Here is a 26,823-nt window from a genome sequence, read left to right on the forward strand (position 1 = left end):
CTCGGCTAATTTTGTATTTTTAGTAGAGACGGGGGTTTCTCCATGTTGGTCAGGCTGGTCTCGAACTCCGGACCTCAGGTGATCTGCCTGCCTCGGCCTCCCAAAGTGTTGGGATTACAGGCATGAGCCACCGCACCTGGCCTTTGCTCAATTCTTAATTTACAGATGACAACACCAAGACTCTCTTCACTGACTTGAATCTCCCCAGTGCCACCACAGCTTTTAGTTATAAAAATAACTAAAGGAGAGCAGAACTCTGAGAATGCTGTGAGAATAAAGTGTTTTGGAATTGTTAACCAGTCCTTAGTTTTTGCTTTCTATCTCATTTTCATTGAGAATTTAAAGTGGAATTTATAACGAATTTGTCAGACCTGGTAAGCATTTGATATATGCTAGTTTAGTGACTAACCAAACCCAACCAACTAGTCTTCTAGGGCTGATTAAGCAAAATCCTGATAACTGTTTATGATTATTACTATACCTAGGGCTGCCATAACAAAATACCTCAGACTGAGTAGCTTAAGCAGCAGAAGTCTATTTCCTCTCAGTTCTAGAGACTGGAAGTCTGAGATCAAGGTGTTGGCAGCAACGATTTCTCCTGAGGCCTCTCTCCTTGGCTTGTAGATGGCCATTTTCACAGGTCTTTGATTTTTGCACACGTGTCTATAGCCAATATGTTCTTATAAGAACACCAGTCAGATTGGATTAGGGCCCACCCTCACAGCCTCATTTAATCTTAATCACCTCTTTAAATGCCCTATGTCCAAATACAGTCACTTTCTGAGGTACTGGTGACTGAGACTTTAACATATGAATTTGGTGGGACACAGTTCAGCCCATAACATAACTTTATGTGAATTCCTTACCCAGAGAAAAGAAACAACAGCAGAAGTAATTCATCCAAACATCAGGTGAACAGAGCTAACAAATTGAACTTGTGGTATTTGTTCTCATTAGGCATGGAATTTCTTGAAGAACATTTCATAGAAACCATTTAAAGAAATGACTCAGACTTTTTTTCTTTCAGACCTCTTTAAATTACCTCAAAATCCTCTTCCTACAAATGTTTACTGAATAAAGACCTCTTATTTTGCCCAAAAGGAAGTTCACTGAAGATTTTTTAAAAGTACTCTAAGCAGAAGGTTCTAACGTTTTTATTGATTAGATTTGTGTACAGCGGTAATCCTTCCATCATACAGGTAATATATAATAACATTCAAAAATCTGACATTAAAATAACTTATTGACTAATGCTAATATTAACACACAATAGTTCTATCTCTATTAATAATAAAAACCAAACCACTGAGTTTATCTTAGAAAACTTAAATTCAGACCATTATTTTACAATTTGGAAGTCTGAGTAATCCAACTTTAAGATGACTTTTTCATTGTTGAAGTTTGCTTTGTCGATGTGTGATTTAGGACTTCCTCTTGTTTCAAGCCATTCCTGCATATGACGCACCTTGGAGATGGGACCTTGCAATTGTCCTTGCACTGTGCCCCGGTCAGTGTTCTGGACCCAGCCTACCAATCCCAGCTTTTTACCCTCAGCCTAAGGGGGGTAAAAAGAGAGAGAGAGCTCCAGTGAGATTGAAGAAAACAAGGTAAGACTACAATCTGTTGCCAGAATCTTGGCCTAGAATCAAGCCACTGAAACTAATTTGATATTGCCCAGAACAGTCAAAAGAAAGACAGCAAGAAGGATCTCATTGCTTATCTTCACATGAAGTATTGGCCACTTGACTGCATGTCTTTCTTCTACCCTATAAAACCCAGGCACTAGAATTTTTCAGTGTGTAGTCAATTTGGTTAAGTATCAAAGACTTAAGTCCAAAACAGATGCTTTTGAAATGATCCCCTAAGGCTGATTGTTTTTAGAATACTGGACTGTATCTTGCTCATTTTCCCTTCCCCTAATCAAGAATCTATTGGGTATGTTAAATGGAAAAAACATGAAGTTATCTGATCCTTCCCTTTGCCTTTAACCAGGACCACACCTAAACAAATCCAGATGAATTAGTGTTCATTATATCTTTAAAGATCATTAGAAAGTATTTCACAATTTCCTGGGCAACTCATCCCGTTGTTCTTACTGTAGTGAAACTGTCTAACCCAACATCTTTATGTTGTAGCCAAAGCCCACTTTATTATCTTCCTAGAAAAGGAAAGCAGCTGGTGTTCAGCCTCTCAACAGCAAACCATGAGACTACATAAGTATCAGGTTTTCACTTCACTTTCTTCTCTTCTGTCTAAATAATCACAATGCCTTTAGGCTTATAAAAAGCATCTAATCATTACAGTGTCTTATCCTTTTTAATGTTCTTTCCTTTTATTAAACTGTGGCAAGACTGAATGTTTAGGAAAGGTAGCAATGTTTTGGAGGTAATTTTATTTTTGTATAAATTTATGATTAGAATATTAAGTCATTGATTGTTAAAGTAATTATCTAAATAGAAGATGTTGGATTACAAAAGAAAATGGGAGTTAACATGATTGCATGTCAAAATGTGGGAAATTGCTGGAGTTGGCCAAAGAAAACGTTATGCATAGCAACAAAATGTTTGATGAGGAATTTAAGTATCCATCAAATCAAAGACATGTTCAAAGCAAAGACATGTTTGCTTAATGAACAAAACAGACTCCAGCCAAATAAATAACCATTTGAGGGATACAAAGGAAATTAAGGAATGAAGAAAAATAGAAGATGCCTACCCGACGTGCTGCTAAGTGCCAAAGAAGATACCATAAAAGAAGAATGCTGAGAATGAATTTTGAGTAAGACTCCGCATCCAACTGACAGGGCAGTATAACAACTGCCCTCTTCTGCTTCAAATTAACCCAGGGGAGCTGACTATCTCCAGTTCTTAAGAGTTATCTTATATGGTAAATAGCTGTAAGAATGTGCAGTTTTAAACAGGAGGTTGTCACAGTCAAATAAATCTTTAAAAATTTGCAATGTGATTTATCTGAACTCTTTTTTTTTTTTTTTTTTTGAGACGGAGTCTCGCTCTGTCGCCCAGACTGGAGTGCAGTGGCGTGATCTCAGCTCACTGCAAGCTCCGCCTCCCAGGTTTATGCCATTCTCCTGCCTCAGCCTCCCCAGTAGCTGGGACCACAGGCGCCCGCAACCACTCCTGGCTAATTTTTTTGTATTTTTAGTAGAGACGGGGTTTCACTGTGTTAGCCAGGATGGTCTCGATCTCCTGACCTCATGATCCGCCTGCCTCAGCCTCCCAAAGTGCTGGGATTACAGGCATGAGCCACTGCACCTGGCCTTATCTGAACTCTTGAGAGTTGAACAGAACACTCCAAAATTTGACCAGTGTTGAGAATGGGCGTTTCCTACTGGTTTCATTTGTGTGCTCAACTCTGTTCTTATTTTTTTAATGATGACATAATGTTATTGACTCATGTTCAGTTTTGAATATCTATTGCACCAACAGGGTTTTTCTCCCCTAAGAAAATTCCAAAAAGTGAATTCTACCTCATAACCGTATTTTTGCTTAAACAATCATCTGACAACATTTCAAGGACTGTAATCACCACCTCTAGTTGCAATCTAAAAAGAAACTCTCTTCAAATCAATAACTAAGATTTCCACGTTGGGATACTAGAAAAAGAAGAGCAAACTGAATTCAAAATGAGCAGAAAGAAGGAAATAAAGATTAGAGCAGAAATTAATGGAAAGCAGAAGAATAGAGAAAATCAATAAAACAAAAGTTGCTTCTTTGACAGGATCAACAAAATTGACAACCTTTAGCTAGACTGATAAAGAAAAAAGGATGAAAGCCTCAAATTACTAAAATCAGAAATAAAAGGAGACATTACCACCAACCTTACAAAGATAAAAAGGATAAAAGGGAATTCTATGAACAATTATATGCCAAAAAATTAGATTAAATTTTTTTGGATGAAAACAAACCTAATACCTAGAAAGACAAACAACCAAAACTGAATCAAGAAGAAATAGAAAGTCTGAATAGATCTATACCAAGAGATGGAATTTGTAATCAAAAACTTCCCACAGATAAAAAGCCCAGGACCAGATGGCTTCATGGGTAAATTCTACCAAATGTTTAAAAAACAATCCTTTACCAACCCTTCACAAACTCTTCCAAAAAATAGAAGAAGATCCAAACCAAGAATTAAGGGTTAAAAAAAAGAAGAGGAAACACTTCCCAACACATTTTATTAAGCCAGCATTATCCTCATACTAAAACTAAAGCTAAAAAATAAAAATGAAAAATAAGGAGGAAAAAAACCCAATGTAAAAGAAAAAACAAAGAAACCCCCCCAAAAACAATGCTGTCACGAGAAAAAACAACCAAAAAACCATAGACCAATATCTCTTATGAACAGAGATGCAAAAATCATCAGCAAAATACTAGCAAACCAAATTAGGCAACATAGAAAAAGAATTGTATACCATGACAAACTAGGATTTCTTTCAAGGTTGGTTCAATATACAAGAAGTAATCAATTTAATACACCATATTAATAAAACAAAAGCTATATATGATCATCTCAATAGATATGGCAAAAAAGCGTTTGTCAAAAACCAATACCTCTTTTATGATCAAAACACTCAACAAACTAGGAACAGAAGGAAACTTCCTCAACCTGATAAAGGGAATCTGTGAAAAACCCACTGCTAACATCATACTTAATGGTGAAAGATTAAAAACGTCCCCACGAAGATCAGGAACAAGACAAGGATGTCTGCTGTCACCACTCTACTCAATATTATACTTGAGGGTCTATCCACAGCAGGAGAAAGAAAAGGCATTCGGATTGGAAAGGAAAAAGCAAAACTATCTCTATTTGCAGATGAGATATCTTGTATACAAAAAGTCCTAAGAAACATACACAGGCACACACTAGAGCTAATTAACAGTCTCACAAGGTTGTAGGATATAAGATTGATATACAAAAATCAATTGTATTTCTATACACTAGCAATGAAAAACTGAAAATGAAATTAGAAAACAATTCCATTTATGATAGCATCAAAAAGATAAAGTGTCTAGGAATAAATTTAACAAAAGAATTGCAAGACATATATGGAAATCTACAAAACATTCTTGAAAGAAATTAAAGAGTATCTAAATAAATGGAAAGACATCCCTTACTGATGTATTGAAATACTTAACATTGTTAAGATGATATTACTACCCAATTGATCTACAGATTCAACTCAATCTCTATCAAAATCCCAGTGCTTTTGCAGAAATCGAAAAATTGATACTAAAATTTACATGGAAACATAAGGGACCCAGGATAGCTAGAAATAATCTTGAAAAGGAAAAACAAAGTTGAAGGATTCACACTTCCCAATTTCAAAACTTACTACAAAGCTGCAGTAACTGAGAGTGTGGTACTGGCATAAGGATAGTGGCTTAGACCATTTCGTGTTGCTATAAAGAACTACCTGAGGGCCAGGTGTGGTAGCTCACACCTGTAATCCCAGCACTTTGGGAGGCTGAGGTGGGCGGATCACCTGAGGTCAGGAGTTCAAGACTGGCCTGGCCAACACGGTGAAACCCTGTGTCTACTAAAAATACAAAAATTAGCTGGGTGTGGTGGCGGGTGCCTGTAATCCCAGCTACTTGGGAGGGCGAGGCAGGAGAATTGCTTGAACCCTGGAGGCAGAGGTTGCAGTGAGCCGAGATTGTGTCACTGCACTCTAGCCTGGGCGACAAGAACAAGACTCCGTTTCAAAAATAAATAAATAAAAATAACAACCAGTTTTCCAGGGAACTAATAGAGTAAGACTTCATTGACCCTCCCACCCCGCAGGAGAGCATTAATCTACTCATGAGGGACCTGGCCCCATTACTCAAACATCTCCCATTATGTCCCACTTTCAACACTGGGGATCAAATTTCAACATGAGATTTGAAGGGGACAAACATCTCAACTACAGCAGGCAGACATACAGATGAATGGAATAGTATTGAGAGTCCAGAAATAAACCCTTACATTTATGTTGATTTTTGAAAAGGGTGCTATGACGAATGTGGGAAATAATACTCACTTCAACAAATGGTGCTGGGACAACTGGATATTCATATGCAAAAGAATAAAGCTGGATTTCCTACCTCACATCACATAAAAATTAACTCAAACTGGATCAAAGACCTCAATCTAAGAGTGTAAACTATGAAATTTTGAATAAAACATAGGCGGCCGGGCGCGGTGGCTCACGCCTGTAATCCCAGCACTTTGGGAGGCTGAGGCGGGTGGATCACGAGGTCAGGAGTTCGAGACCAGTCTGACCAACATGGTGAAACCCCGTCGCTACTAAAAATGCAAAAATTAGTCGGGCGTGGTATAGCACACCTGTAATCCTAGCTACTCAGGAGAATTGCTTGAACCCTGGAGGCGGAAGGTTGCAGTGAGCCGAGATCGAGATCGCGCCACTGCACAGAGCGAGACTCTGTCTAAAAAAAAAAAAAAAAAAAAAAAGAAAAGGAAAAGAAAACATAGGCATGACAGCAGCTGGGTGTGGTGGCTGACACCTGTAATCCCAGCACTTTGGGAGGCTGAGGTGGGCAGATTGCTTGAGGTCAGGATCAGCCAGGCAACATGGGGAAACCCAGTCGCTACAAAAAACAAAAACAAAACAAACAAAAAACATAGGCATGAACCTTCATGACCTTGGATTAGGAAGATTTCTTAGATATAACACTAAAAGTGCAAGCAAAAAAAGAACAGATAAATTTGATTTGACTTCATCAAAAGTAAAAACTTTTGTACTTCACAGACACTATCAAGAAATTAAAAAGACAACCCACAGAATGGGAGAAATATTTGTATATCATACATCTGATAAGGGACTAGTATCCAGAATAAAAATATTCTTACAACTCAAGAATAAGGAGGCAAATAACTAAAAATGGGCAAAAAGATTTGAATGGACATTTCTTCAAAGCAGACATAAAATATGCCAATAAGCACATGAAAAGATGCTTAACATCATTAGTCATTAGGAAGGCAAAGCAAAACCACACTGAAAGTATACACGTACAACAGGATATTATTCAGTCTTACAAAGAAAGGAAATTGTTTTTACTTTCATGATATAACACAGATGAACCTTGAGGATATTATGCTAAGTGAAATAAGCCAGCCACAAAAGGACAAATACTGTAAAATTCCACTTATATGAGGTAACTAGAGCAGTTGAATTAATAGAATGTAGATTTATGATTGTCAGGGGCATGGGGGAAGGAGAAAATGGGGAGTTAGTGTTTAATGAATACAGAGTTTCAGTTTTGCAAGATGAAAAGCGTTCTGTAGATAAACAGAACAATGTGCATGTACTTAAGACCACTGAATTGTACATTTAAAAATGGTTAGAACAATAATTTCTATGTTATATGTATTCTACCACAATTTTAGAAGTGTGCTATATGGTTTCCAAATATTTTGGGATTTTCCAGTTATCCTTTTTATTTTTTTAATGTGGTTTAGTTCCACTGTAGTTGGAGAACATTCCTTGTATGATTTAAATCCTTTAAATTCATTAATACCTGAAAAACAAACAAACAACCACAATGAAATATTACCTCATACCCACTAGGATGGCTAACATAAAAGACAGTAACCATTGTTGGCAAGGATGCGGACAAACTGGAATTCTCACACATTGCCAGCGAGAACATAAAATGGTATAGCTACTTTGGAAAAGTTTGGCAGTTCCTCAAAAAGTTAAACATAAAGTTACCATATGACCCAGCAATCTACTCCTAGGTATGTATATACTCAATGGAACTGAAAACATTGTCTACATAAAAATATGTGCATATGTGTTCACAGCACTACTATTCATAATGGCCAAAAATCAGAAACCCAAATTTCCATCAATTGATGAATGGATAAATGAAATGTCGTATATCCATAAAATGGGATATTATTCAGCCATAAAAAGGAATAGGATACTAATACATGCTACAGTGTAGATAAACCTTGAAAACAATATGTTAAGTGAAAGGAGCCAGTCACAAAAAAAGGCCACATTTGTATGATTCCATTTATATTAAATATCAAGAATAGGCCGAACATGGTGGCTCACGCATGTAATCCCAGCACTTTGGGAGGCTGAGGTAGGTGGATCACCTGAGGTGAGGAGTTCAAGACTCAGCCTGGCCAACATGGTGAAACCCCATCTCTACTAAAAATACAAAAATTAACTGGGCATGGTGGTGCATGCCTGTAATCCCGGCTACCTGGGATGCTGAGGGAGAAGAATAACTTGAACCCGGGAGGCAGAGGTTGCAGTGAGCCGAGATCATGCCACTGCACTCCAGGCTGGGTGACAGAGTGAGGCAGAGTTGAGACTCTGTCTCAACAACAACAACAACAACAAAAATCTAGAATAGGCAAATCCATAGAGACAGAAAGTAGGTTAATGGTTGCCAGGGGCTCAGGGGATGAGGAGTGAGTGCTAACCTAGGTAGGGGGTTTCTTTTTGGGATGATGAAAATGTTCTGAAATTAGTGCAAAATTTTGTGAATATACTAAAAATCACCAAATTATACACTTTAGGAGGATGGGTTTTATGGGATGTAAATTATATTCCAAGTGTTCAAAAGTCCCTGAATTATTATTTGCCACTTCTCTAGAAATGAAGGAATTTAAATAAGAGGCTAGATAATATCAACAGCAAACAGATTGCAGCAAAACAACTGTTCAAATGAACATATATATTTAAATGATTATAAATAGTAAAGAATAAGCTACAAGCCTAATTAAGAAAAAATAGATGTCATTTTATATGCAGTTTTCCAATCAATATTTGTTTTTCTGCATTCTGTTATTCTCTCTTTAAACTGGGGAGAGGGGCAGGTAGAGAAAGATGGGCTATATATATACCACTATCTGACCCTTTTCCCTCAACAACTTTGACTAACCTTTGAAGCTGTTATCTCAATCACCTTAATTTACAGGAACTTACCTGCATAATTGGTAGCAAAGCTAACTGGAACACAGCTCTTGCTGTGAGTTTCAGCAATTCTGTTTTCAACAGTCATTTCCTATTTGAGTGTCAGATGGGAAGAAATGATTTTTGAATAATTAGAAAAAGAGGTATTGGCCGGGCACAGTGGCTCACGCCTGTAATCCCAACTTTGGGAGGCCAAAGTGGGCAGATCACCTGAGGTTGGGAGTTCAAGACCAGCCTGACCAACATGGAAAAACCCTGTCTCTACTAAAAATACAAAATTAGCGGGGCATGGTGGCACATGCCTGTAATCTCAGCTACTTGGGAAGCTGAAGTAGGAGAAACGCTTGAACCCGGGAGGCGGACGTTGCGGTGAGCTGAGATCGTGCCATTGCACTCCAGCCTGGGCAAAAAGAGTGAAACTCTGTCTCAAAAAAAAAGAAAAGAAAAGAAAAAGAGGTACTGGCTGGGTATGGTCACTCATGCCTGTAATCCCAGCACATTGGTGGGAGGCCGAGGCAGAAGGATCACTTGAGCCCAGGAGTTCGAGACCAGCCTGGGCAATATAGCTCTCTGTTAAAAGAAAAAAAAAAAAAGCTGGGTATGGCGGCATGCACCTTTGGTCCCAGCTACTTGGGAGGCTGAGGAAGGAGGATCATTTGAGCCTGGGAGGTTAAGGCTGCAATGAGCTGTGACTGTGCCACCATCCTTCAGAAAAAAAAAAAGAAAAAGAGGTATTGACAATTCACATTCATGTTTCAAAGATTCCTTCCAGGTTAGAATTTGAATTTTAAGTACCACAGTCCCAGGAATGAGACACTTAAGAAGTTCTGCCGTCCTGGCCGGGTGCGGTGGCTCACACCTGTAATCCCAGCACTTGGGGAGGCTGAGGCGGATGGATCACGAGGCCAGGAGTTCAAGACCAGCCTGGCCAAGATGGTGAAACCTCGTCTCTACTAAAAATACAAAAAAAAAAAAAAAAAAAAAAAAGAAGTTCTGCAGTCCTAACTCATTATCTGTGGGATTAGCGACACACTGGGAAGGCAATAGCCAATACCTACAGAAGGCGGAGGGTAAATTGAGCTTGCATTTGTGTGTGCCTGTTGAGGGAAGATTAGCCACATTAAAGCAGAGGTAGAGGCTGCCAACAGTTTGCCCATCCCCTCAAATAATCCTTTATTGCTCTAGGAAGAATACCAGGCTCCACATTCAGTGTTCCCATCACCTATTCTGGAATGGATAAAGAGTTTTTAATAAGAAAAACGTCAGCTGGAAAAGGTAAATGTTCTTTCAAAACCAAAAAAGAATAGAAAGGAATTAAGTGGAGAATTGAGGGAAGCTTGGAGAAAGAGGTCTGAAGAAAGTGCAGCAGCTGCAGAGGAAGCATTTATATATGTTATATACATGACATCAGGCCATCTAAATGCCAGCTCTTCAATCAATGTTAGCCTTTCTATAAGAAACCTGACTTGGTTTGATGATGCCACAACAGCGAGAACTGGGGAAGCCCTCTATTTCCCTTGGAAGAGAGAAGCTCATTAATATGTGTATCTAGATGCTCAGGCACCACTGACTAATAATAACAGCAGGGTAATCTTCCATTTACACCATGTTTTACCGATTGCACAGCATTTTCATACCCATTGCTCTACAAACTACCTCTTTGCCATGCAGCTACCAAATAGCCAGCGGCTTCCAGTTCACATTTGTCAAGAACATGTCCCTTGTTCCTATGCCCACAACCTAGGTTACCACCCCAAAGCCTGCAGGCCACATACCTGAGTATGCTTACGGAAAAACACCCCTTGCACCTTCCCAAAAATTTCATAATCCACTGATATCAGGGTGTTTCCTTCTGCCATGCTCAAACCTGTCAGAAACCAGGAAAGCAGAAGAGTGAAGGGCTATTATTCCAGGACTCGCAAGCCTGAGTCAGAAAGGGCCACACCCACCCCTGTCCATCCTTAACCACTGCGACCTCTCCCCGACCTCAAGGTCCTGGAAATGGAAACGTGAGTGGATGCGATAAGGTGTGTGTGAAGGAAGAACCAGACGCCAGGAGAGGGAGCTTCGGATCGCAGCTGCCCGCTGAAGCCTCTTCTGGGGAAATAACCTGCTGACCGATGACCTCCTTACATCCATGCCCGGTCCCGCTCCCTCACTACCAGAATTCCCTGCTACTAACTCCCAGAATCCCCTGCTACTAACATTTTAGGGCTAATCGACCTGAGAAGCACACCCTGGGGGCCCCTGGCGGCTCACCCTCCTTGTCTTCCCCACCGGCTGCCAGGATCACTCCGGGACCACCACGCCAACGGCTCACCAAGGCGCGCAAACCTCCGCGCCCGGAAGTTTAGTGTGTAGCTGCTCCTTCGCTGTCGCTCATGCCCATCACCTCCAGCTGACCAATCAGAGACGGCGCCTCGGCCCAGGCCCGCCCAGAAGGTGGGATTTCAGGACGCGGTTGTCCGGCAACCCAAAAGCTTTGGGTTGGGGATCTGTCCAGGATCTTGGCTGGGCCTCCACAAACCTAGCCCTCATCGCATCTCAGTCAACAAGCGCAACCCTCTTCTCATTTTCTCATGGGGAGAAAGGCATAGACGAAGAAGTACATTGGGATACATTCAATCATTCAATTAAATACTGACTGACAGCTACTGTGTGCCAGGCACCTGTTCTAGGTGACCTGGCAAACATCAGTGAACAAAACAGGATCCCTGTCCTGAGGAGCTTAATTCTGGAGGTAAGAGACAAACAGCACACATTAAACATCATAAATAGCTTGTAATCTCAGCACTTTGGGAGGCCGACACGGGCGAATCACTTGAGGTCAGGAGTTCGAGAGCAGCCTGGCCAACATGGTGAAACCCCGTTTCTACCAAAAATACAAAAATTGGCCGGGCATGGTGGCGGGCGCCTGTAATCCCAGCTACTCAGGAGGCTGAGGCAGGAGAATCACTTGAACCTGGGAGGTGGAGGCTGCAGTGGGCCGAGATTGCCCCACTGCACTCCAGCCTGGGCAACAGAGGGAGACTCTGTCTCAAATAAATAAATAAATAAATAAATAAATAAACATCATAAATATGTTGAGTAGGATACATTTAACCTTTCTGTCCTTTTTCATTCAGTTCTCCTTAAAGTTTGGGTCATAACAATCTGGAATAGGGGATTACGGGGCATAAGTGCACAGGAGGTCCCAGTGGAGGTTATGTCTGCTTCTGGGCTTCTGGAAGCTACTCACCGGTCTCCTTTACTAAGAAAATGTCAAATAATGCTTGAACAAATAACCAACTAACTAAACAAATAAAGCAAGAGCACAAGCAAAATAACTCATGGCTCCAGAATTACAGTTGAATCAGTCAATCTAAGCCAAATGGCCAAACTACACGAATTTATTTTGGGAACAGGGAATTGTCAAGGGGGATGTGGATGAAGATGGTTAAAATTAGAGTTGATGTGTAAACATTTGAATCCAGCTACCCTTATGATTCATAATGTGTGTGAAGGAAAACTGTGGTGTTTATTGATCCTCTGTGGATTGACTGTATACATTACACCTCTTCATAACGTAAGACTCCTTATGTGAATATGTCAGGTTGGCAGACTTGACAATGAGATATGGGTTTGTGACAGTAGGCATGGAAATTCATCATTCTGCTAGTTCCCCGCTAGAGTGAGGATCCATATCCTAGAGAATCATACAACCTTAGTGCTGAGAGGTGGGGGGTTGGTGGTGAACAAGCTGGACTGAATGTTGTACTTGGCAATATTTGAAAATAACTCTAAATAGAGTATCTCGCTAATGGTATTTCTTTCTCTAAAATTCATTTAAAAAATAGTTTATAGAATTCAAAACTTACTGAGTGTCTAATACATATGGGGCACTCTAGGATATACAAAGATGAATGATATAAAATCTTTGCCCTCAAAGAGTTTTTAATTTAGTGTAGGGGCACAAATGCATGCAAATAATGACAATAAAATATATGGCATGATAATTTAATTCCATGAAAATCCATTGAGAGCTCATCAGGAACCAGCCCTGTGCTATAACAAGGACAGAAAATATTACAAAGGAGCAAACAAATTAATTCTGATTGGGAAGACAGGGAAAGAGTTCTTGGAGGAAACAGCATTTAATCCAAGGTCACACAACCAGTAAGTGATGGAGCTGGGATTTGGTTCCAGAGTCAACCCCCATGAATGCTATGCTCTACCAGCTCCCTGTATGTGGAGCTTAGAGTAACGTAGTACCATGGAGATGAAGAAGTACAAGTAGCCAGTTGTGGCTAGACCAGGGGTTTGCTACCCTGCTTGTACGTCAGGATCTTTGGGAAAGCTTTAAAAATGTTAATCCTCAGGCCTCACCCCTAGATATTGCTTTCCAAGTAGTCTTAACACACAGCCAGGGATGAGACTCTCTGGGTTGAACTCTGTGGCTTATTAAGGGGAGGCAAAACTGAAAAGGTAGGCTGGACCTAATCTGGGAGGTAGAGATGCCATGCTAAATTATGCATTTCAACTTTATTCTATAGGTAAAGAAGAAGCTACCGGGGAGGGAAATGGTAGGATCAGAAGCATTTAGTAATTAGCTTGATTTAATCACTGCACAATGCATACATGTATCAAAACATCACTTTGTACACTGCAAATATAGATATAATTTTTACTTGTCAATTATATTTTAATAAAGCTGGGGGGGTGGAGAAATATTTAGACTGATTATTTTGCCTGCAGCATGAAGGATGGGTTTGAGGAGCAGATATTGAAGGCAAGAGCAGAAGTTAGGAGGGCTATGCCATCCCAAGGAGAAGTGAGGAAAAACTCACCTGGGGCAGCAGAAATGTAAAGGAAGAGTCATATATGAGAGACATTGCAGAAGTAAACTCAATAGGCCAGGCGTGATGGCTCATGTTTGTAATCCCAGCACTTTGGGAGGCTAAGGCAGGTGGATCACCTGAGGTCAGGAGTTTGAGACTGATGAAACCCCATCTCTACTAAAAATACAGAAATTAGTTGGGCGTGGTGGTGCACACCTGTAGTTCCAGCTACTAGGGAGGCCAAGGCAGGAGGATTGCTTGAACCTGAGAGGCAGAGGTTGCAGTGAGCTGAGATTGTGCCACTCCACCCCCACCTGGATGACAGAGCAAGACTGTCTCAAAGAAAAAAAGGAAGAAAACTCAATAAAACTTGTGATTAGTTAGAAGGAAGAGGCAACAAAGAGGGAAGCATGGAAGACTGATGCTGTGAGCATGCAAGGGCACACTGGAGAGGCAGATTTGAGAATGGGAGAGGATCAGAGTTTATGTTGTCTTACAGAATTTGAGGTTCCTAAGGAACAATCTTGTGGAGGTGTCAAATGGGCAGTCCTGAAATTTGAGTCTGTAACTAATGAGAAAGACTAAAGCTAAGCTGGCTGTCATTTAAACACAGGTGAAACCTGAAATTTCAGCATTTGGTTGAAATCATTAAAGAAGAGAATGTCTGGAACTATATATATATATATATATATATATATATATATATATATATATATATATATATGAAATAAGAGGGCTTCAGAAAACACTTAAATTTAGGGAGTAGATGGGGAAAAGATAAATGCCAGACTTGGAAGAAGATGGAGCAAGAACATGAAAGAAGAAACCAAGAGGGCACAGGAGAACTGAGAAGAGCATTCTAAGTGGGTGGATAATCAGTAATGTCACATGAGTAGGCTGAAAAAATGAAGCTTTTGTCTTTGGAAAGTCACTGGTAGCTTTGTAGTTAAATAAAGCGGAGAAAATAGAAGCCAGGCCACAGTGAACTGGACAATGACGGGGAGATGAGGATATGTGGGCAGCAAATGTGGAGATTTCCATTAAGAAGTCTTGTGGAGAAGAGAAGAAATGAATGGGACTGTAATATGAAAGTTAGGTCAAGGGAAGTAAGGTTTGTTTTGCAGGGGAAAGTTGAGTATATTTTAAAACCAAAGAGACGGAGTTTATGGAGAGGTATAACTTGAAGTTAACAAGATGCAGACAGGGTGCCGTCGCTCACGTCTATAATCTCAGTACTTTGTGAGACTGAGGCGGGAGGATCTCTTTTGACTCCAGGGGTTTGAGACCAGCCTGGGTAACAAAGGGAGACCCTGTCTCTACAGAAAAAAAAAAAAAAAGTAAGCTGGGTGTGGGGGGCACACACCTGTAGTCCCAGCTACTCGGGAGGCTGAGGTGTGAGGATCGCTTGAGCTGTGGAAGTTGAGGCTGCAGTAAGCAGTGATTGTGCCACTGCACTCCAGCCTGGGCGACAGAGTGAGGCCCTGTCTCAAAAACAAAGGCCAGGCCCGGTGGCTCATGCTTGTAATCCCAGCACTTTGGGAGGCCGAGACAGGCGGATCACCTGGGGTCAAGAGTTCAAGACCAGCCTGGCCAACATGGTGAAACTCTGTCTCTACTAAAAATACAAAAAATTAGCCAGGTGTAGTGGCAGACGCCTGTAATCTCAGCTACTCGGGAGGCTGAGGCAGGAAAATCACTTGAACCCAGGAGGCAGAGGTGGCAGTGAGCTGAGAGTGCGCCACTGCACTCCAGCCTGGGCAACAGGGCGAGATTCCGTCTCAAAAAACAAAAAACAAACAAACATTTAAAAAACCCCAAAAACCAACAAAACACAAAACAAAACAAAACAAAAATGCAGGGGTAAAGTGATGGAGTCAATTCCCGGAGGGTACTGAAAAGGACTAATTCAAGAGAACTCAATGGAAAGTCGCCCTTCTTTCTCATAGAGGAGAGGGAAGGAGAGAGAGAGAGAGAGAGAGAGAGAGAGAGAGAGAGAGGAGAGAGGGAGACAGACAGAGATAGAAACAGAGAAGAGAGGGAGAGGAGGAAGAAGAGAGAGAGACAGAGAGAGAGAGAGAGAGAGAGAAAGAGAAAAAAGAAAGCCGGTAAATTCTGCTGAGGGAAGCTGTGGGAGTTGATAATCGGGACCCTGAGTGGAGTGGGAAACGTCTGGAGCTGCATATACGGAGAGGCGGTAGAGTCAACTAGGGATGAAAACGAGGAATTAAAAAAAAAAAAAAAAAAGACTGATCTGGAGGGTCCACCAAGGAATTTCCTTGTAACGGGTAACAGCTGTAATATGACATGTTGAGGTATTAACACTGATGACTGCTGTCTACATTATTTTCCATGTGCATGAATTGAGTAGTTACAGGGAAAAAGCGAACTGCCTGTTCCAAACGGCTTACACAGATGAACTGAAGCGAAGAAGAAAAATGAACTTTCTTTTGATGTCAACAAGTTAGAGTATCATTTACTGTTGAAACCAGGTTATACTGATTATTTTCGATCTGGTAGTTAACTTTATCATCATTACGTTTGGCTGAGTCATTCCTGGGCCCTAAGTAGAGACAGCTAGAATTACCACGTGAGAGGAAAACATTATAATATCAAAATAATTAGATTGGCCACAAAAACTACCACGGAAAGATACTGCGTAGCAAAAACGTTGGCAGCAAGTTCCAAAGCCTTGGCGAGGACAAGCAAGGAGCGCGCGCGTGCAGCCATACCTGGGGCCCGCCCAGCGCAGCCGAGCGCGCGGAGAAAGGCCAGCAGCAGCCCCGCTCCCGCCAGGCGGGCGGACGCCGGCATCCTGCGGCGGAAGCACGCGGAGGCACAGCCAGGGCCTCCGCCCTTTGCCAGACAAGGGCACACCCCAAGGTCTGGGAGCGTCGTTTTCAGAAAAGTACAAGTTCTTCTTTGAAGGAGCCCCAGAAAAGCCTCTCCCGCCCCTCCCCGGCTCCCCAAGGGCAGGGCTGGACCGAGCTGCAGAGTTGGCCGGACACTGACTGGCTCAAGTGACCTTGGGCTGACCGCACCCCCACCCCCGGTCGCCCCGGGTCGCTGGTGCACTGCGCCTGCGCGCGTCTCGCCGAGGAGTTTGCGGCGAGGGGCGGAGCTTGGCGCGCCAGTGCCTCGGTTTCCAGGCACCGGGAATAACAGAAGCCAGCTGAGAGCGCCTGCGCGGCTGTCGGTTGATGGGGAGGTCAGGTCTGGGAAACTAGGCCCTGGGGTTTTCCCTGAGCAGGAGCGGTGCCCGAGGGCCTCAGGTACGCAGAAGGGCGGGGAGACATGGGGTCAGCACCTCTACCTCCTAAGGGACCGAAGGGCAGGAGAGCGAGAGGACTTGTCCCCAGAGGTGGAGTCCGCAGTGGGGGCGCCCCAGTTGACCCTTCGGGACAAAACGTGACTTCAGCCTTAAGGATCTAAAACCGGCCGCGGTCAGGTCAGGTGGCCCTCAACGCTCAGGTTACAAAACTTTTACAGTCTGCGCCACGGGGACTCCTGGGATGAGGGTTTGACAGCCAGGCACCTGCTCCAGGCCCTAGCAGCTTTTGTGCTCTTTGGAATCAAGCACGGTTCCAGCAGTAGGGAAGCCCTGAGAGTTCTTTGTGCCAGTCACTACCTCTGGGCCACAGCTTTCTCACCTGTAAAATGGTGAGGCTGGGCTCTGCGGGAACCCTTCAGTTTACAGGGGAAGAAACGGGGGCCAGCAAGGGAGAAGTCGCTTGTCCTGTTACAGGCCTAGAACCTGACTTTCTAGTCAGGTGCTCTTTCCACCTACTATAGAGTATACTGTGCGTGGCAGAGGCTGGTGCTGGAGGAAAGGAAAGCTAGGTGGCAGGAACACCTGTAGCACCTTCGTTTTTCTACCCTCAGGGCCTAACACAGTGTCTTGTGCATAATCACTCACCAAATGGTTTTTGAAGGGAAGCTTTGGCAGATCCAGCAACACTGTCCCCAGAAAAGTTTAAGGGAATGTGGGCAGGGCAAATGTAGAAATAGTTTGCTTTAGCAGCCGAGAGTGAACCTCAGACAAACTCTTCCCGTGTATCTGGTTTAAATCTCCCGTAGGCGTCAGTCCAGGCCCTGAATGGCTGGTCTGCAGCGGTTGGCATCACATCTGCCTGTGGGCGTTATGCTCCCACATAATACAACGGAAGCTCCAGGGCCCCTCTCAGCCAAGCAAGACTCTTACGAACAAGGTGACTCTTCCCAGCAGTCCTTGAAGGGGCACCTGAGGAACAATTGCCAGAAGCAGCTTTTGAGCAACAAAGAGTTGACTCTGGATAAAGTCTATACTCACACCCAAACAAAAGCCCGGAGCTACTCCTATCCCCACTGTACTGGAATCAGCCAGCAAGATCCAGAAAGTGATTCCCAGGGCCAAGGAAATGGTTTGTTTTACTCGTCAGGCCCTCAATCCTGGTATCCCAAAGCCAATAACCAGGACTTTATCCCCTTTACAAAGAAACGAGTTGGAGTGGACCGGGCGTACCCATTGAAACCCGTGGTCCACAGGAAGTCGTGCAGTACAGGTGAGGCTGGCACTGATGGGGACCATAATGTCTACCCAAGGCCCCCTGAGCCGAGAGAGTTTTCATCCAGGAACTTTGGTGTGAGGAACCAGGGCAACTTTTCTGTGGTTGGTACTGTTCTTGCTGCCACGCAGGCGGAGAAGGCCGTGGCAAACTTTGACAGGATGGAGTGGGTGCAGATCCGAAGACTAGAAGCTGCAGGGGAGAGCTTAGAGGAGGAAATCCGAAGAAAGCAGATTCTCCTGAGGGGAAAGCTGAAGAAGACAGAGGAGGAACTCAGAAGGATCCAGACGCAAAAGGAACAGGCCAAGGAAAATGAAAACGGAGAGCTAAAGAAAATTGTACTCCCCAGGAGCAGAGTTAAAGGTAATAACAGCAACACCATGTACAAACCTATCTTCTCCCCAGAATTTGAGTTTGAGGAAGAATTTAGTAGAGACAGGAGAGGGGATGAAACTTGGGGACGGTCTCAACAAAATTCAAGTCCATTCCAGCTCTCTGATTATAGAATCCAGAGGCTCAAAAGGGAAAGGCTGGTAGCAAGCAATAATAAAATTCGAGACCCAGTCTCAGAGCCATCGGTGGAGAAGTTCTCCCCGCCTTCAGAAACACCAGTCGGTGCTTTGCAGGGATCCGCCAGAAATTCCAGCCTGTCCATGGCACCAGACTCCTCAGGTTCCAGCGGCTCCATTGAAGAGCCACAGCTGGGTGAGTGCAGCCACTGTGGGCGCAAATTCCTCGCGTTCAGGCTGGAGAGACACTCCAACGTCTGCAGCAGGATGCGGGGTTCCAAGAGGAAAGTGTTTGACTCCTCCAGGGCCCGGGCTAAGGGCACAGAACTAGAGCAGTACTTGAACTGGAAGGGGCCAGCTTCAGCCAAGGTAACAAGAGCCTTATGGATGTGACTTGGTGTGGTGATCATTGTAGGGGTCTGTTTTGTCATCATCAGTTTTCTTTAGGGAAAATTCATGTGTCATGTAGGAAGAATTGACGTCTAGAATTAACATTTCTTGATTACTACTGTATGCCAGCATTGTGATGGGAGCTTTTCATGTGATCTCCACATTATCTCTCATTGTATCAGTTCAAAAATCAAGACTAGGACAGGCTAAGTAACTTGCTTGAGGTCACAAACAGCTTTAAGTGGCAGAGTCAGCATATAAATCTTGGTTGGAATGACTAAAAAATCTAGACATAGAATTTGTGTCCTTTGGATTATAAAAGTAATAAAAGTTTACTGTAGAAAATTTAAAAGACACAAAAAATCTAAAGAAAAAAATGCAGCCTTTTGTCACCTGGAGAGAACTCCTCACTCTTTGCAATGTATTCTGCCACTTCCCAAGACTAGGATCTGTGACCATTCCTTTAACTATTTACTCTTTTAAGATTAGCTCAGTGTTAACATAGCTTCTTAGTAAATAGATGAAACACAATTAAGTTTGGAATTCTTTTTCTGCCCATTTAGAATGTAAACACCTTGAAGGTAAAAAGGACTTTCTTTCTGGTTATCTTACAAACCATGCCCTTGCCAATTATTTCTCACTTTAGAAAAACCAGGTTGGAAAAAGTAAGGGTTTCGTGACACTTACATGATAAATTTAGGTGAACTTCATAGGCACATTTGGACATATCTGGAGAAGATTGTCTCATAAATGAATGACATGTCAAGGTTGTGCCACTTGGTTTATAAAATGGTTATTTCTCAAGGTGTGGCATGCTGACAAACTTTATTTTAGTAGTTTTAGTGTTTAGTGTTGTATTAGAAAAATTGATTAGTCATTTAATGTTATATTAGGAAAATATAACAATATATTAAGCCCCTGATTTCCAGGGATCATGAATTTACAGAAAAATATTAATTAGTTGTAAGGATGAAGTGAAAGTGCAGATGACTGAAGTTTGGGAAAGCGTAGATCATATGATCTCAGAGGCCCCATCTAGTTCTAATATTCCAGAAGAATAAGAGAGTGTCATTCTGTTTTCATTTCTTCCCAACCCTCCCTCCGCTGTGCTGGCACCTCTTGTCCATTGGCACTTTACAGTTTCTATGAATTTGCTGGAGCCTTTAAAAACTCACATTTATATGATGGTTGTTAGAAGAAATTGTTTACAATTAGAGTTCTTTCTTTCAGTACAGTTTGGAGAAATCACAAGGAAGTCCCATCCATGCTCAGAGATCATCTCCCTGAAATCTAGTTTCCAAAGAAGAAATCAGCATTTTGCTCTTGCAGATAATAATATGATCGCCACTTACTGTTTTTTCCTGTTTTCTTTCAGTTCAACCCAGTAATCCACTGGGAATTCACTCTATGTCCCACTGTAGCGATTTATTTTTGGCCAGAGCCTAAAAGAATCTTGTGTTTCTTAAATTCGTAAATACAGTTACGGTGAAGCAAAATAATTAGGTTCCTGAGATCAGATGCTCCAGCTTTATGGCAACTAGTTTGTGGGAATGTGTGACATTGAGGACACCAAGACAGAAGGGACCTAGACTAAGATGCACCCGCACCACCCTGGTAATGTCTCAAATCTTATTCCACAGTGCTGTGCCTTTGGAAGCTGAGTGGTTGTACCTTCCTGTCATTCCTCTAGAGTACTCAAGAACAGGTGATTTTCCTGGTATCCTTTAATCTTCACGTAACTCCCAGCAGACGTGCACCCTGTCTCTCTCCTGGACTGTAAGCATTTTTGAGGACAGGGAACATATTTTGTGCTTTGTGCTTAATAAGTGTTAACTGAATAGAATTTCAGTACAATGAGGAATAAAATTATAGGAATTAGAGTATAAGAAGTAAATTACTAAAGGATCTCATATACTTGAGGAACTTTCCCCTGATCAAATTCTTTTTTTGAGAGGAACTTTCCCCTGATCAAATTCTTTTTTTGAGACCGAGTTTCGCCCTGTTGCCCAGGCTGGAGTGCAGTGACGCGATCTCGGCTCACCGCAGCGATCTCGGCTCACTGCAGCCTCCACCTACCGGGTTCAAGCAATTCTCTGCCTCAGTCTCCTGAGTAGCTGGGATTACAGGTGCCCGCCACCACACCCAGCTAATTTTTGTATGTTTAGTAGAGACGGGGTTTCACCATCTTGCCCAGGCTGGTCTTGAACTCCTGACCTTGTGATCCACACGCCTCGGCCTCCCAAAATGTTGGGATTACATGCATGAGCCACTGTGCCTGGCCTTCGAATTCTTTTAAAGGTTCCTGGATACCATCGCTAATACTCTCTTGCCTTCTTGTCTGTTTTGGCAAGAGACTTTCCGGAAGGATCCTTTCTTTTCCTTTGATAGTATCTCTTCCTATTATTCATCATTAACAATGCCAGATCACCAAGAGCTAGTTGTCTTTTTTCTCTTTAAAAAATTTAATAGTGTTTGCATGCATTTAAAAAACATGTAGTACTGAGTGACCTATAATGGAACCCCTAATTCAGCCCCCGGAGGCAGCCTTCAGTTCTGTTAGATGGTTCTTCTGGTCTGCCTTTCCATATTTCTAAATAATATGCTTATTTTCTTGATTTATCCATTTTCTACATTACCTGGTTTTTTTTTTTTTTGTTTTTTGTTTTTTTTGAGACGGAGTCTCTGTCGCCCAGGCTGGAGTGCAGTGGCTTGATCTTGGCTTACTGCAACCTCCACCTCCCGTGTTCAAGCAATTATTGTGCCTCAGCCTCCTGAGTAGCTGGGATTACAGGCAAGTGCCACCACGCCTGGCTAATTTTTGTATTTTTAGTTAAGACAGGGTTTCACCAAGTTGGCCAAGTTGATCCTGAACTCCTAACCTCAAGTCATCTGCCCACCTCGGCCTCCCAGAGTGCTGGGATTACAGGCGTGAGCCATGGTGCCTGTTCTACCTGGTAACTTCTTATGGAAGCTGGGAGTGAAGTTCTCTTTCATATTCCCTCTCTCCTACTGTTCTCTTTCTCTTATCCTTCCACTGTAGTTGAATCACAATTTTTGGTTAAAAGTAGTTAGCTTTCACATTGTAATGATCAAGTAAATTTTGTTCATTAATGAGTGAACAAATTCTGTCTCTGCCCACATGTACCTAAAGTTAATGGACGTATGTTTTCATTTCCTTCATTTTCTACATACCTGTCTTTTTCTCCCCCGCAACGATCCATCTGATATCAGACATCTGTTAACATTTTTGTAATGCTCAAACACCTCTCATAATCTATCAGTTTGATTTTTTAATTCTGAAAACCTCCCTTCAGCCACTCTGACCCCTTCTGCTCCAACCTGGACTGGGTATTCTCTAGGCCTGGTGCAAACTCATTCTCTTGGGACTTCTCTTTGCTTCTCTTCTTTGTTGGGTCCCCTGTTTCCAGCATCCTGTGTCTTCCTTTTTCTTGCATTACTCCTTCCTTTGCTGAAGCTTACTAAGAAGGGTGCACAGCAGGTATATTGTCTTGGAATGAATGACACTATCTATATGACAGGCTCCCATTTGATGATTTGGCTAGGTACAGAATTCTAGGAGGAAAATGATTATCTGTTAGAATTCTCTTTTAAGGTATTTCCCACTAGCTTTTAGCATCCAGTGTATTGTTGAGAAATCTAATGCCATTTTGATTCCTGTTCCATTACAAGAAACCTTTTTTTTTTAAAGGCTACGGGATTCTCTATTTATTTTGAAATTCTGAAACTTTACAATAATTGCGCTAGATACTTGGTAAGCCATTTCAATCTCAAAATGTGTGACCTTTAATTCTAGGAATGTTAATTGTATTATTTCCTTAATAATTTTCTCCTCACCAGGTGCTGTGGCTCACGCCTATAATCCCAGCACTTTGGGAGGCTGAGGCAGGTGGATCACCTGATCTCATGTGTTCAAGACCAGCCTGACCAATATGGTAAAACCCGATCTCTACTAAAAATACAAAAATTAGCTGGGCATGGTGGCACACGCCTGTAGTCTCAGCTACTTGGGAGGCTGAGATAGGAGAATCGCTTGAATCCAGGAGGCTGAGGTTGCAGTGAGCCAAGATTGCGCCACTGCACTCCAGCCTGGGTGACAAAGCAAGACTCCATCTCAAATAACAACAACAACAACAAAACAAAACAAAAAAACAATAATTTTCTCCTCGTGCTTTCTCTGTCTCTGTTCCTTCTGCAACTCTTACTGGTCACATGTTGGACTTCCAGGATTAACTTTCTAATTTTCTAATCTTTTCTTTTTACTTTCCATCTTGATCTTTTTTCCCATTCTGAGAAATTTTCTTGACATTAGTTTACAACATTTCTATTTATTTATTTATTTATTTATTTTTTGAGACAGGGTCTTGCTCTGTCGCCCAGGCTGGAGTGCAGTGGCATGATCATGGCTCACTGCAACCTCTGCCTCCTGGGTTCAAGCAATTCTCCTGCCTCAGCCTCCTGAATAGCTGGGACTACAGGCGTGTGCCACCACGCCCAGCTAATTTTGTGTATTTTTAGTAGAGATGGGATTTCACCGTCTTAGCCAGGATGGTCTTGATTTCCTGACTTTGTGATCTGCCCACGTTGGCCTCCCAAAGTGCTGGGATTACAGGCGTGAGCCATCATGCCTGGCCTCTATTTAAATAATTTTTATTTTTAGCTATCAAAGTTTTAATTTACAATAGTTCTTTCTGGTTCTCTGGTTGTCTTTTTTCACAGTATACTCTTCTTGTTTTATGGACACAATCTCTTCTAATACTCATTTTGTTGATATGGTCTCATGTTAAAAAAAAGTTTTCTTCTGCCACCTGCCTTGTTGCTGCTTCCTAGGTTTTTGTTTGTGGACTTTTTGGCTCTTTTTCTTGTTAGAGCTTTTAGCAAATATCTGATGATTCCTGGCTGTCCTTTCATATTTAAGCTTAAGTGGGGCTCATTGACTAAGGATCTTCATATTAAGGTTCCCAGATAGTGAGTCTTTTAATTAGCGTTTCCCAAGGTCAGTATCTGAAGGCTTTTCTCTGGACTGTTCTGTGTATCCAGAGTACCCCTCTTTTTCCTATGAGGATGCCAATATGCTTGGTACTCTGGGGGCTGAGTGGGGGAAGGAGGCTGACAGTTCGATAATTTGGTATGTACACTTGTACTTAATCCCCATTTTCAGCCCCAAGATTAACCCAGTTCCACGTGTCTAGATTTCCTGAGTCAGAAATCTGTCTGGTTCAATTTCTCCAGAGAATAAATCCTTGCTCTTCTGTGAGTGTGCTTGGGTGTTGAACACTTGGATGCATAAGGTGGGAGGAGCCGTGGGGTCCTACTTGTTTTCAATCATGTACCTCCTTACTTTCCACTATCGGGTACTTCCAAGCACTGAACCTCTCAGGTTCTGTTGGGAAAGTGGCTTGCCTCTCAGCAGTACCTCCTTTGCAGGCCCTTGGTTTGCCTCAACGCTGGCAAGTCAGTTACCGCTGTTGCTCCTTTCCTGTTCTCTTTGACCTTGCAGATTAGTACCCTTTTCATTTTCTTACTGTTATTCTAAAAGAGACTCAGGAAGGAGATAGGTGCCAACTTGAATGATCAGTCTCCCTTTTACATTACAGGCTGAACCTCCTCAGAAGAGCAACTGGAGATAGAAGCATGAATCTTTTATCCATACGTTCCGCCAGGCTCGAGAGGTCCAGCAGGTAACTGCCAAAGGTGGAAACTGTTCACACTTGCCTACCATCCTGCCTGCAGAAAACCCAGACTACATTCAGTGTCCTCAATGTAGCCACCACTTTGCTCCCAAGGTGGCTGAGCAACACATTCCCAAGTGTAAGACCATCAAGAACTGTCTTCCACCTCTAAGGAAGCATTATAGTTGAGCAGACAACAATGGAAACTTTTGGATAGTTCAGAAAGCTTTGCTTCTCTTCAGCAGTAAATGGGAGTAGAATTTGATGCAAAGCAGAAAGAAATCAAACAGCTCCCAGATCTGCCTGCAGAGCTAAAATCTGTGAGGAGAGAGCCACTACTAAGCAGCAGGAGGCAGAAGGAAGCCCCAGCTTCCCACTAAATTACAACCTTGGGCTGGTATGCTTTATGTTATTTCCCTCAGAATTGATGGGTGAAGACACTGAAGAGTCATGAGCAGGCTCCATTAAAGCTCTCTTCTTGCATGTCTGACTTGTGGTTTGTGCTAGTTAAGTGCCTGCATCTGGTTGTGCCTTCTTGTCACTGCGTGTATGTTCAGAGTTCCTGTTAACTCTTGCTTTTGTAGAAGCTGGAGTTATTAGGATGTGTTGGTGTCAGAGGGGCCTGATCACCCAGATAGCAACTCTTATAAAAGATAATACAATTTTGCTGTAAGGCATTATTAATGGAAATCTATCCTTGGTCTCCCTGGTGCATGAGCCTGGCCAAAAACCAATACAAGTATGTAAGGTTAAGGCACCAATGTCTCCTAAACCTTCCCTATGGTGTACTGTGTAATAAAGGAAAGATCTTTATGTACTTTACAGGGTAGGGATGGGTGTTGGGGGGGAAACACATTATACTTCTCTCTACTTGTTCTTTTCTAATGGGTTTCATATGTTAAGAAAGAAACCTCCATTTTAGCTGTTAGTAGCACTCTACTTTCAAATCGGTTTGGCTAAATGACTGTTTAGAGGCAGCAAAATCTACCATCAAAGCAAGCTGAGACAGGCTGGTCATGGTGGCTCATTCCTATAATTCCAGCACTTTGGGAGGCTGAAATGGGAGGGCTGCTTGAGGCCAGGAGTTCAAGAGCAGCCTCGACAACAAAGCAAGACCCCATCTCAAAACAAAACAAAGCTGGGACACTGCACAGTGTCACATGCCCTTGGCAATTATAGCATAGTCAACTTCTATTTCAGAGAGTAAACTTTGAAGGGAAAGGGATCAAATCTTTTTAATTTTCTCTGTGTAGAATATTGCCTAGCACAAGTTAGACCCTCAATTAGTGAGGTCTGGAGATTTAAAATTAAACAAGAAGATGAGTGAGTCCTACACTAGTGAAATGAGAGAACTGATAAGTTAATGTCTGCGAGAGTATTATCAGTTCAGATAGGAGTGAAGTTAGCACAACAGATAGAAATCCTAGGATTACTGTTCTGTATTAACTCAAATTGTTAGTTTAAAATACTGGAGAAAAACTGCTCAATTTGAGCTAGTGAACAGGGCTAGACAGACAACAAAATCCTATTTTACTAAGTAACAAATGGCCACTCACTCTTGCTCCATTTCCACTGCACTCCAGCCTGGTGACCTAGTGAGACTCCATCTCAAAAAAAAAAAAAAAAAAAAGAAAAAAAAATTGGGCTAACAGATCAGACCAATTTGAAATGTGAGTTAAGGCTTCAGCGGTGAAGCTGCAGGACACAGGCTGGGAAAAAAATCCTATATATTTAAATAGGAGCACACATTTCTTTGCACTCTTTTTAATTGTTCCAAAGGAAAGGAGGTATCACATAATAAAGCTTTATGGTTAGCCCCTTAAGGAAACCTCACACAGAGATAATGGATGTTTAACCTAATAGGTACATTCCCTAGGCAAGGTCAATGAAATGTACACTTTAAGTGGGAATGTAAACCAGTACATTGCA

General features: G+C 42.2%; 2 protein-coding genes across 13 annotated transcripts; one reads left to right on the plus strand and one right to left on the minus strand.

Annotated features, from left to right (window-relative positions):
* Positions 1–1,138: 1,138 nt before the first annotated feature.
* On the minus strand, positions 1,139–16,575 carry ACYP1 (acylphosphatase 1). Of its 3 annotated transcripts, none has more exons than XM_019009521.2 (3): positions 16,494–16,575; positions 10,723–10,814; positions 1,139–1,555 (listed from the first exon to the last, which is right to left on the minus strand). In XM_019009521.2, exons 1-3 carry the CDS (start codon positions 16,573–16,575, stop codon positions 1,340–1,342), a joined length of 390 nt encoding a protein of 129 aa, XP_018865066.1. In that variant the 3' UTR covers positions 1,139–1,339. The 3 variants fall into 3 exon arrangements, with proteins under 3 accessions (XP_018865066.1, XP_018865064.1, XP_018865065.1); XM_019009519.3 differs by lacking the exon at positions 16,494–16,575 and adding an exon at positions 11,207–11,330; XM_019009520.3 differs by lacking the exon at positions 16,494–16,575 and adding an exon at positions 10,934–11,168.
* On the plus strand, positions 16,545–25,384 carry ZC2HC1C (zinc finger C2HC-type containing 1C). Of its 10 annotated transcripts, none has more exons than XM_055360989.2 (4): positions 16,545–16,644; positions 17,839–19,183; positions 20,845–20,909; positions 24,820–24,964. In XM_055360989.2, exons 2-3 carry the CDS (start codon positions 17,858–17,860, stop codon positions 20,863–20,865), a joined length of 1,347 nt encoding a protein of 448 aa, XP_055216964.2. In that variant the 5' UTR covers positions 16,545–16,644; positions 17,839–17,857; the 3' UTR covers positions 20,866–20,909; positions 24,820–24,964. The 10 variants fall into 10 exon arrangements, with proteins under 10 accessions (XP_055216964.2, XP_063554092.1, XP_055216961.2 ...); XM_055360988.2 differs by lacking the exon at positions 16,545–16,644 and adding an exon at positions 16,875–17,232; XM_019009518.3 differs by lacking the exon at positions 16,545–16,644 and adding an exon at positions 16,895–17,033 and having other exon boundaries at positions 17,839–18,668.
* Positions 25,385–26,823: the final 1,439 nt, after the last annotated feature.

The sequence above is a fragment of the Gorilla gorilla genome, chromosome 15, assembly GCF_029281585.2.
Source record: "Gorilla gorilla gorilla isolate KB3781 chromosome 15, NHGRI_mGorGor1-v2.1_pri, whole genome shotgun sequence".
Lineage (NCBI taxonomy): Eukaryota > Metazoa > Chordata > Mammalia > Primates > Hominidae > Gorilla > Gorilla gorilla.

Excerpts from the sequence above, each read along its gene's own strand:
- ZC2HC1C (XM_055360986.2), top strand. The coding sequence starts at position 17,858 with ATGGCTGGTCTGCAGCGGTTGGCATCACATCTGCCTGTGGGCGTTATG. Across the intron at positions 19,184-24,819 it reads AGGGGCCAGCTTCAGCCAAG|GCTGAACCTCCTCAGAAGAG; the intron begins GTAACAAGAGCC and ends TTTACATTACAG.
- ACYP1 (XM_019009521.2), bottom strand. The coding sequence starts at position 16,575 with ATGCCGGCGTCCGCCCGCCTGGCGGGAGCGGGGCTGCTGCTGGCCTTT. Across the intron at positions 10,815-16,493 it reads CTGCGCTGGGCGGGCCCCAG|GTTTGAGCATGGCAGAAGGA; the intron begins GTATGGCTGCAC and ends GGTTTCTGACAG. Across the intron at positions 1,556-10,722 it reads TTTTCCGTAAGCATACTCAG|GCTGAGGGTAAAAAGCTGGG; the intron begins GTATGTGGCCTG and ends TACCCCCCTTAG.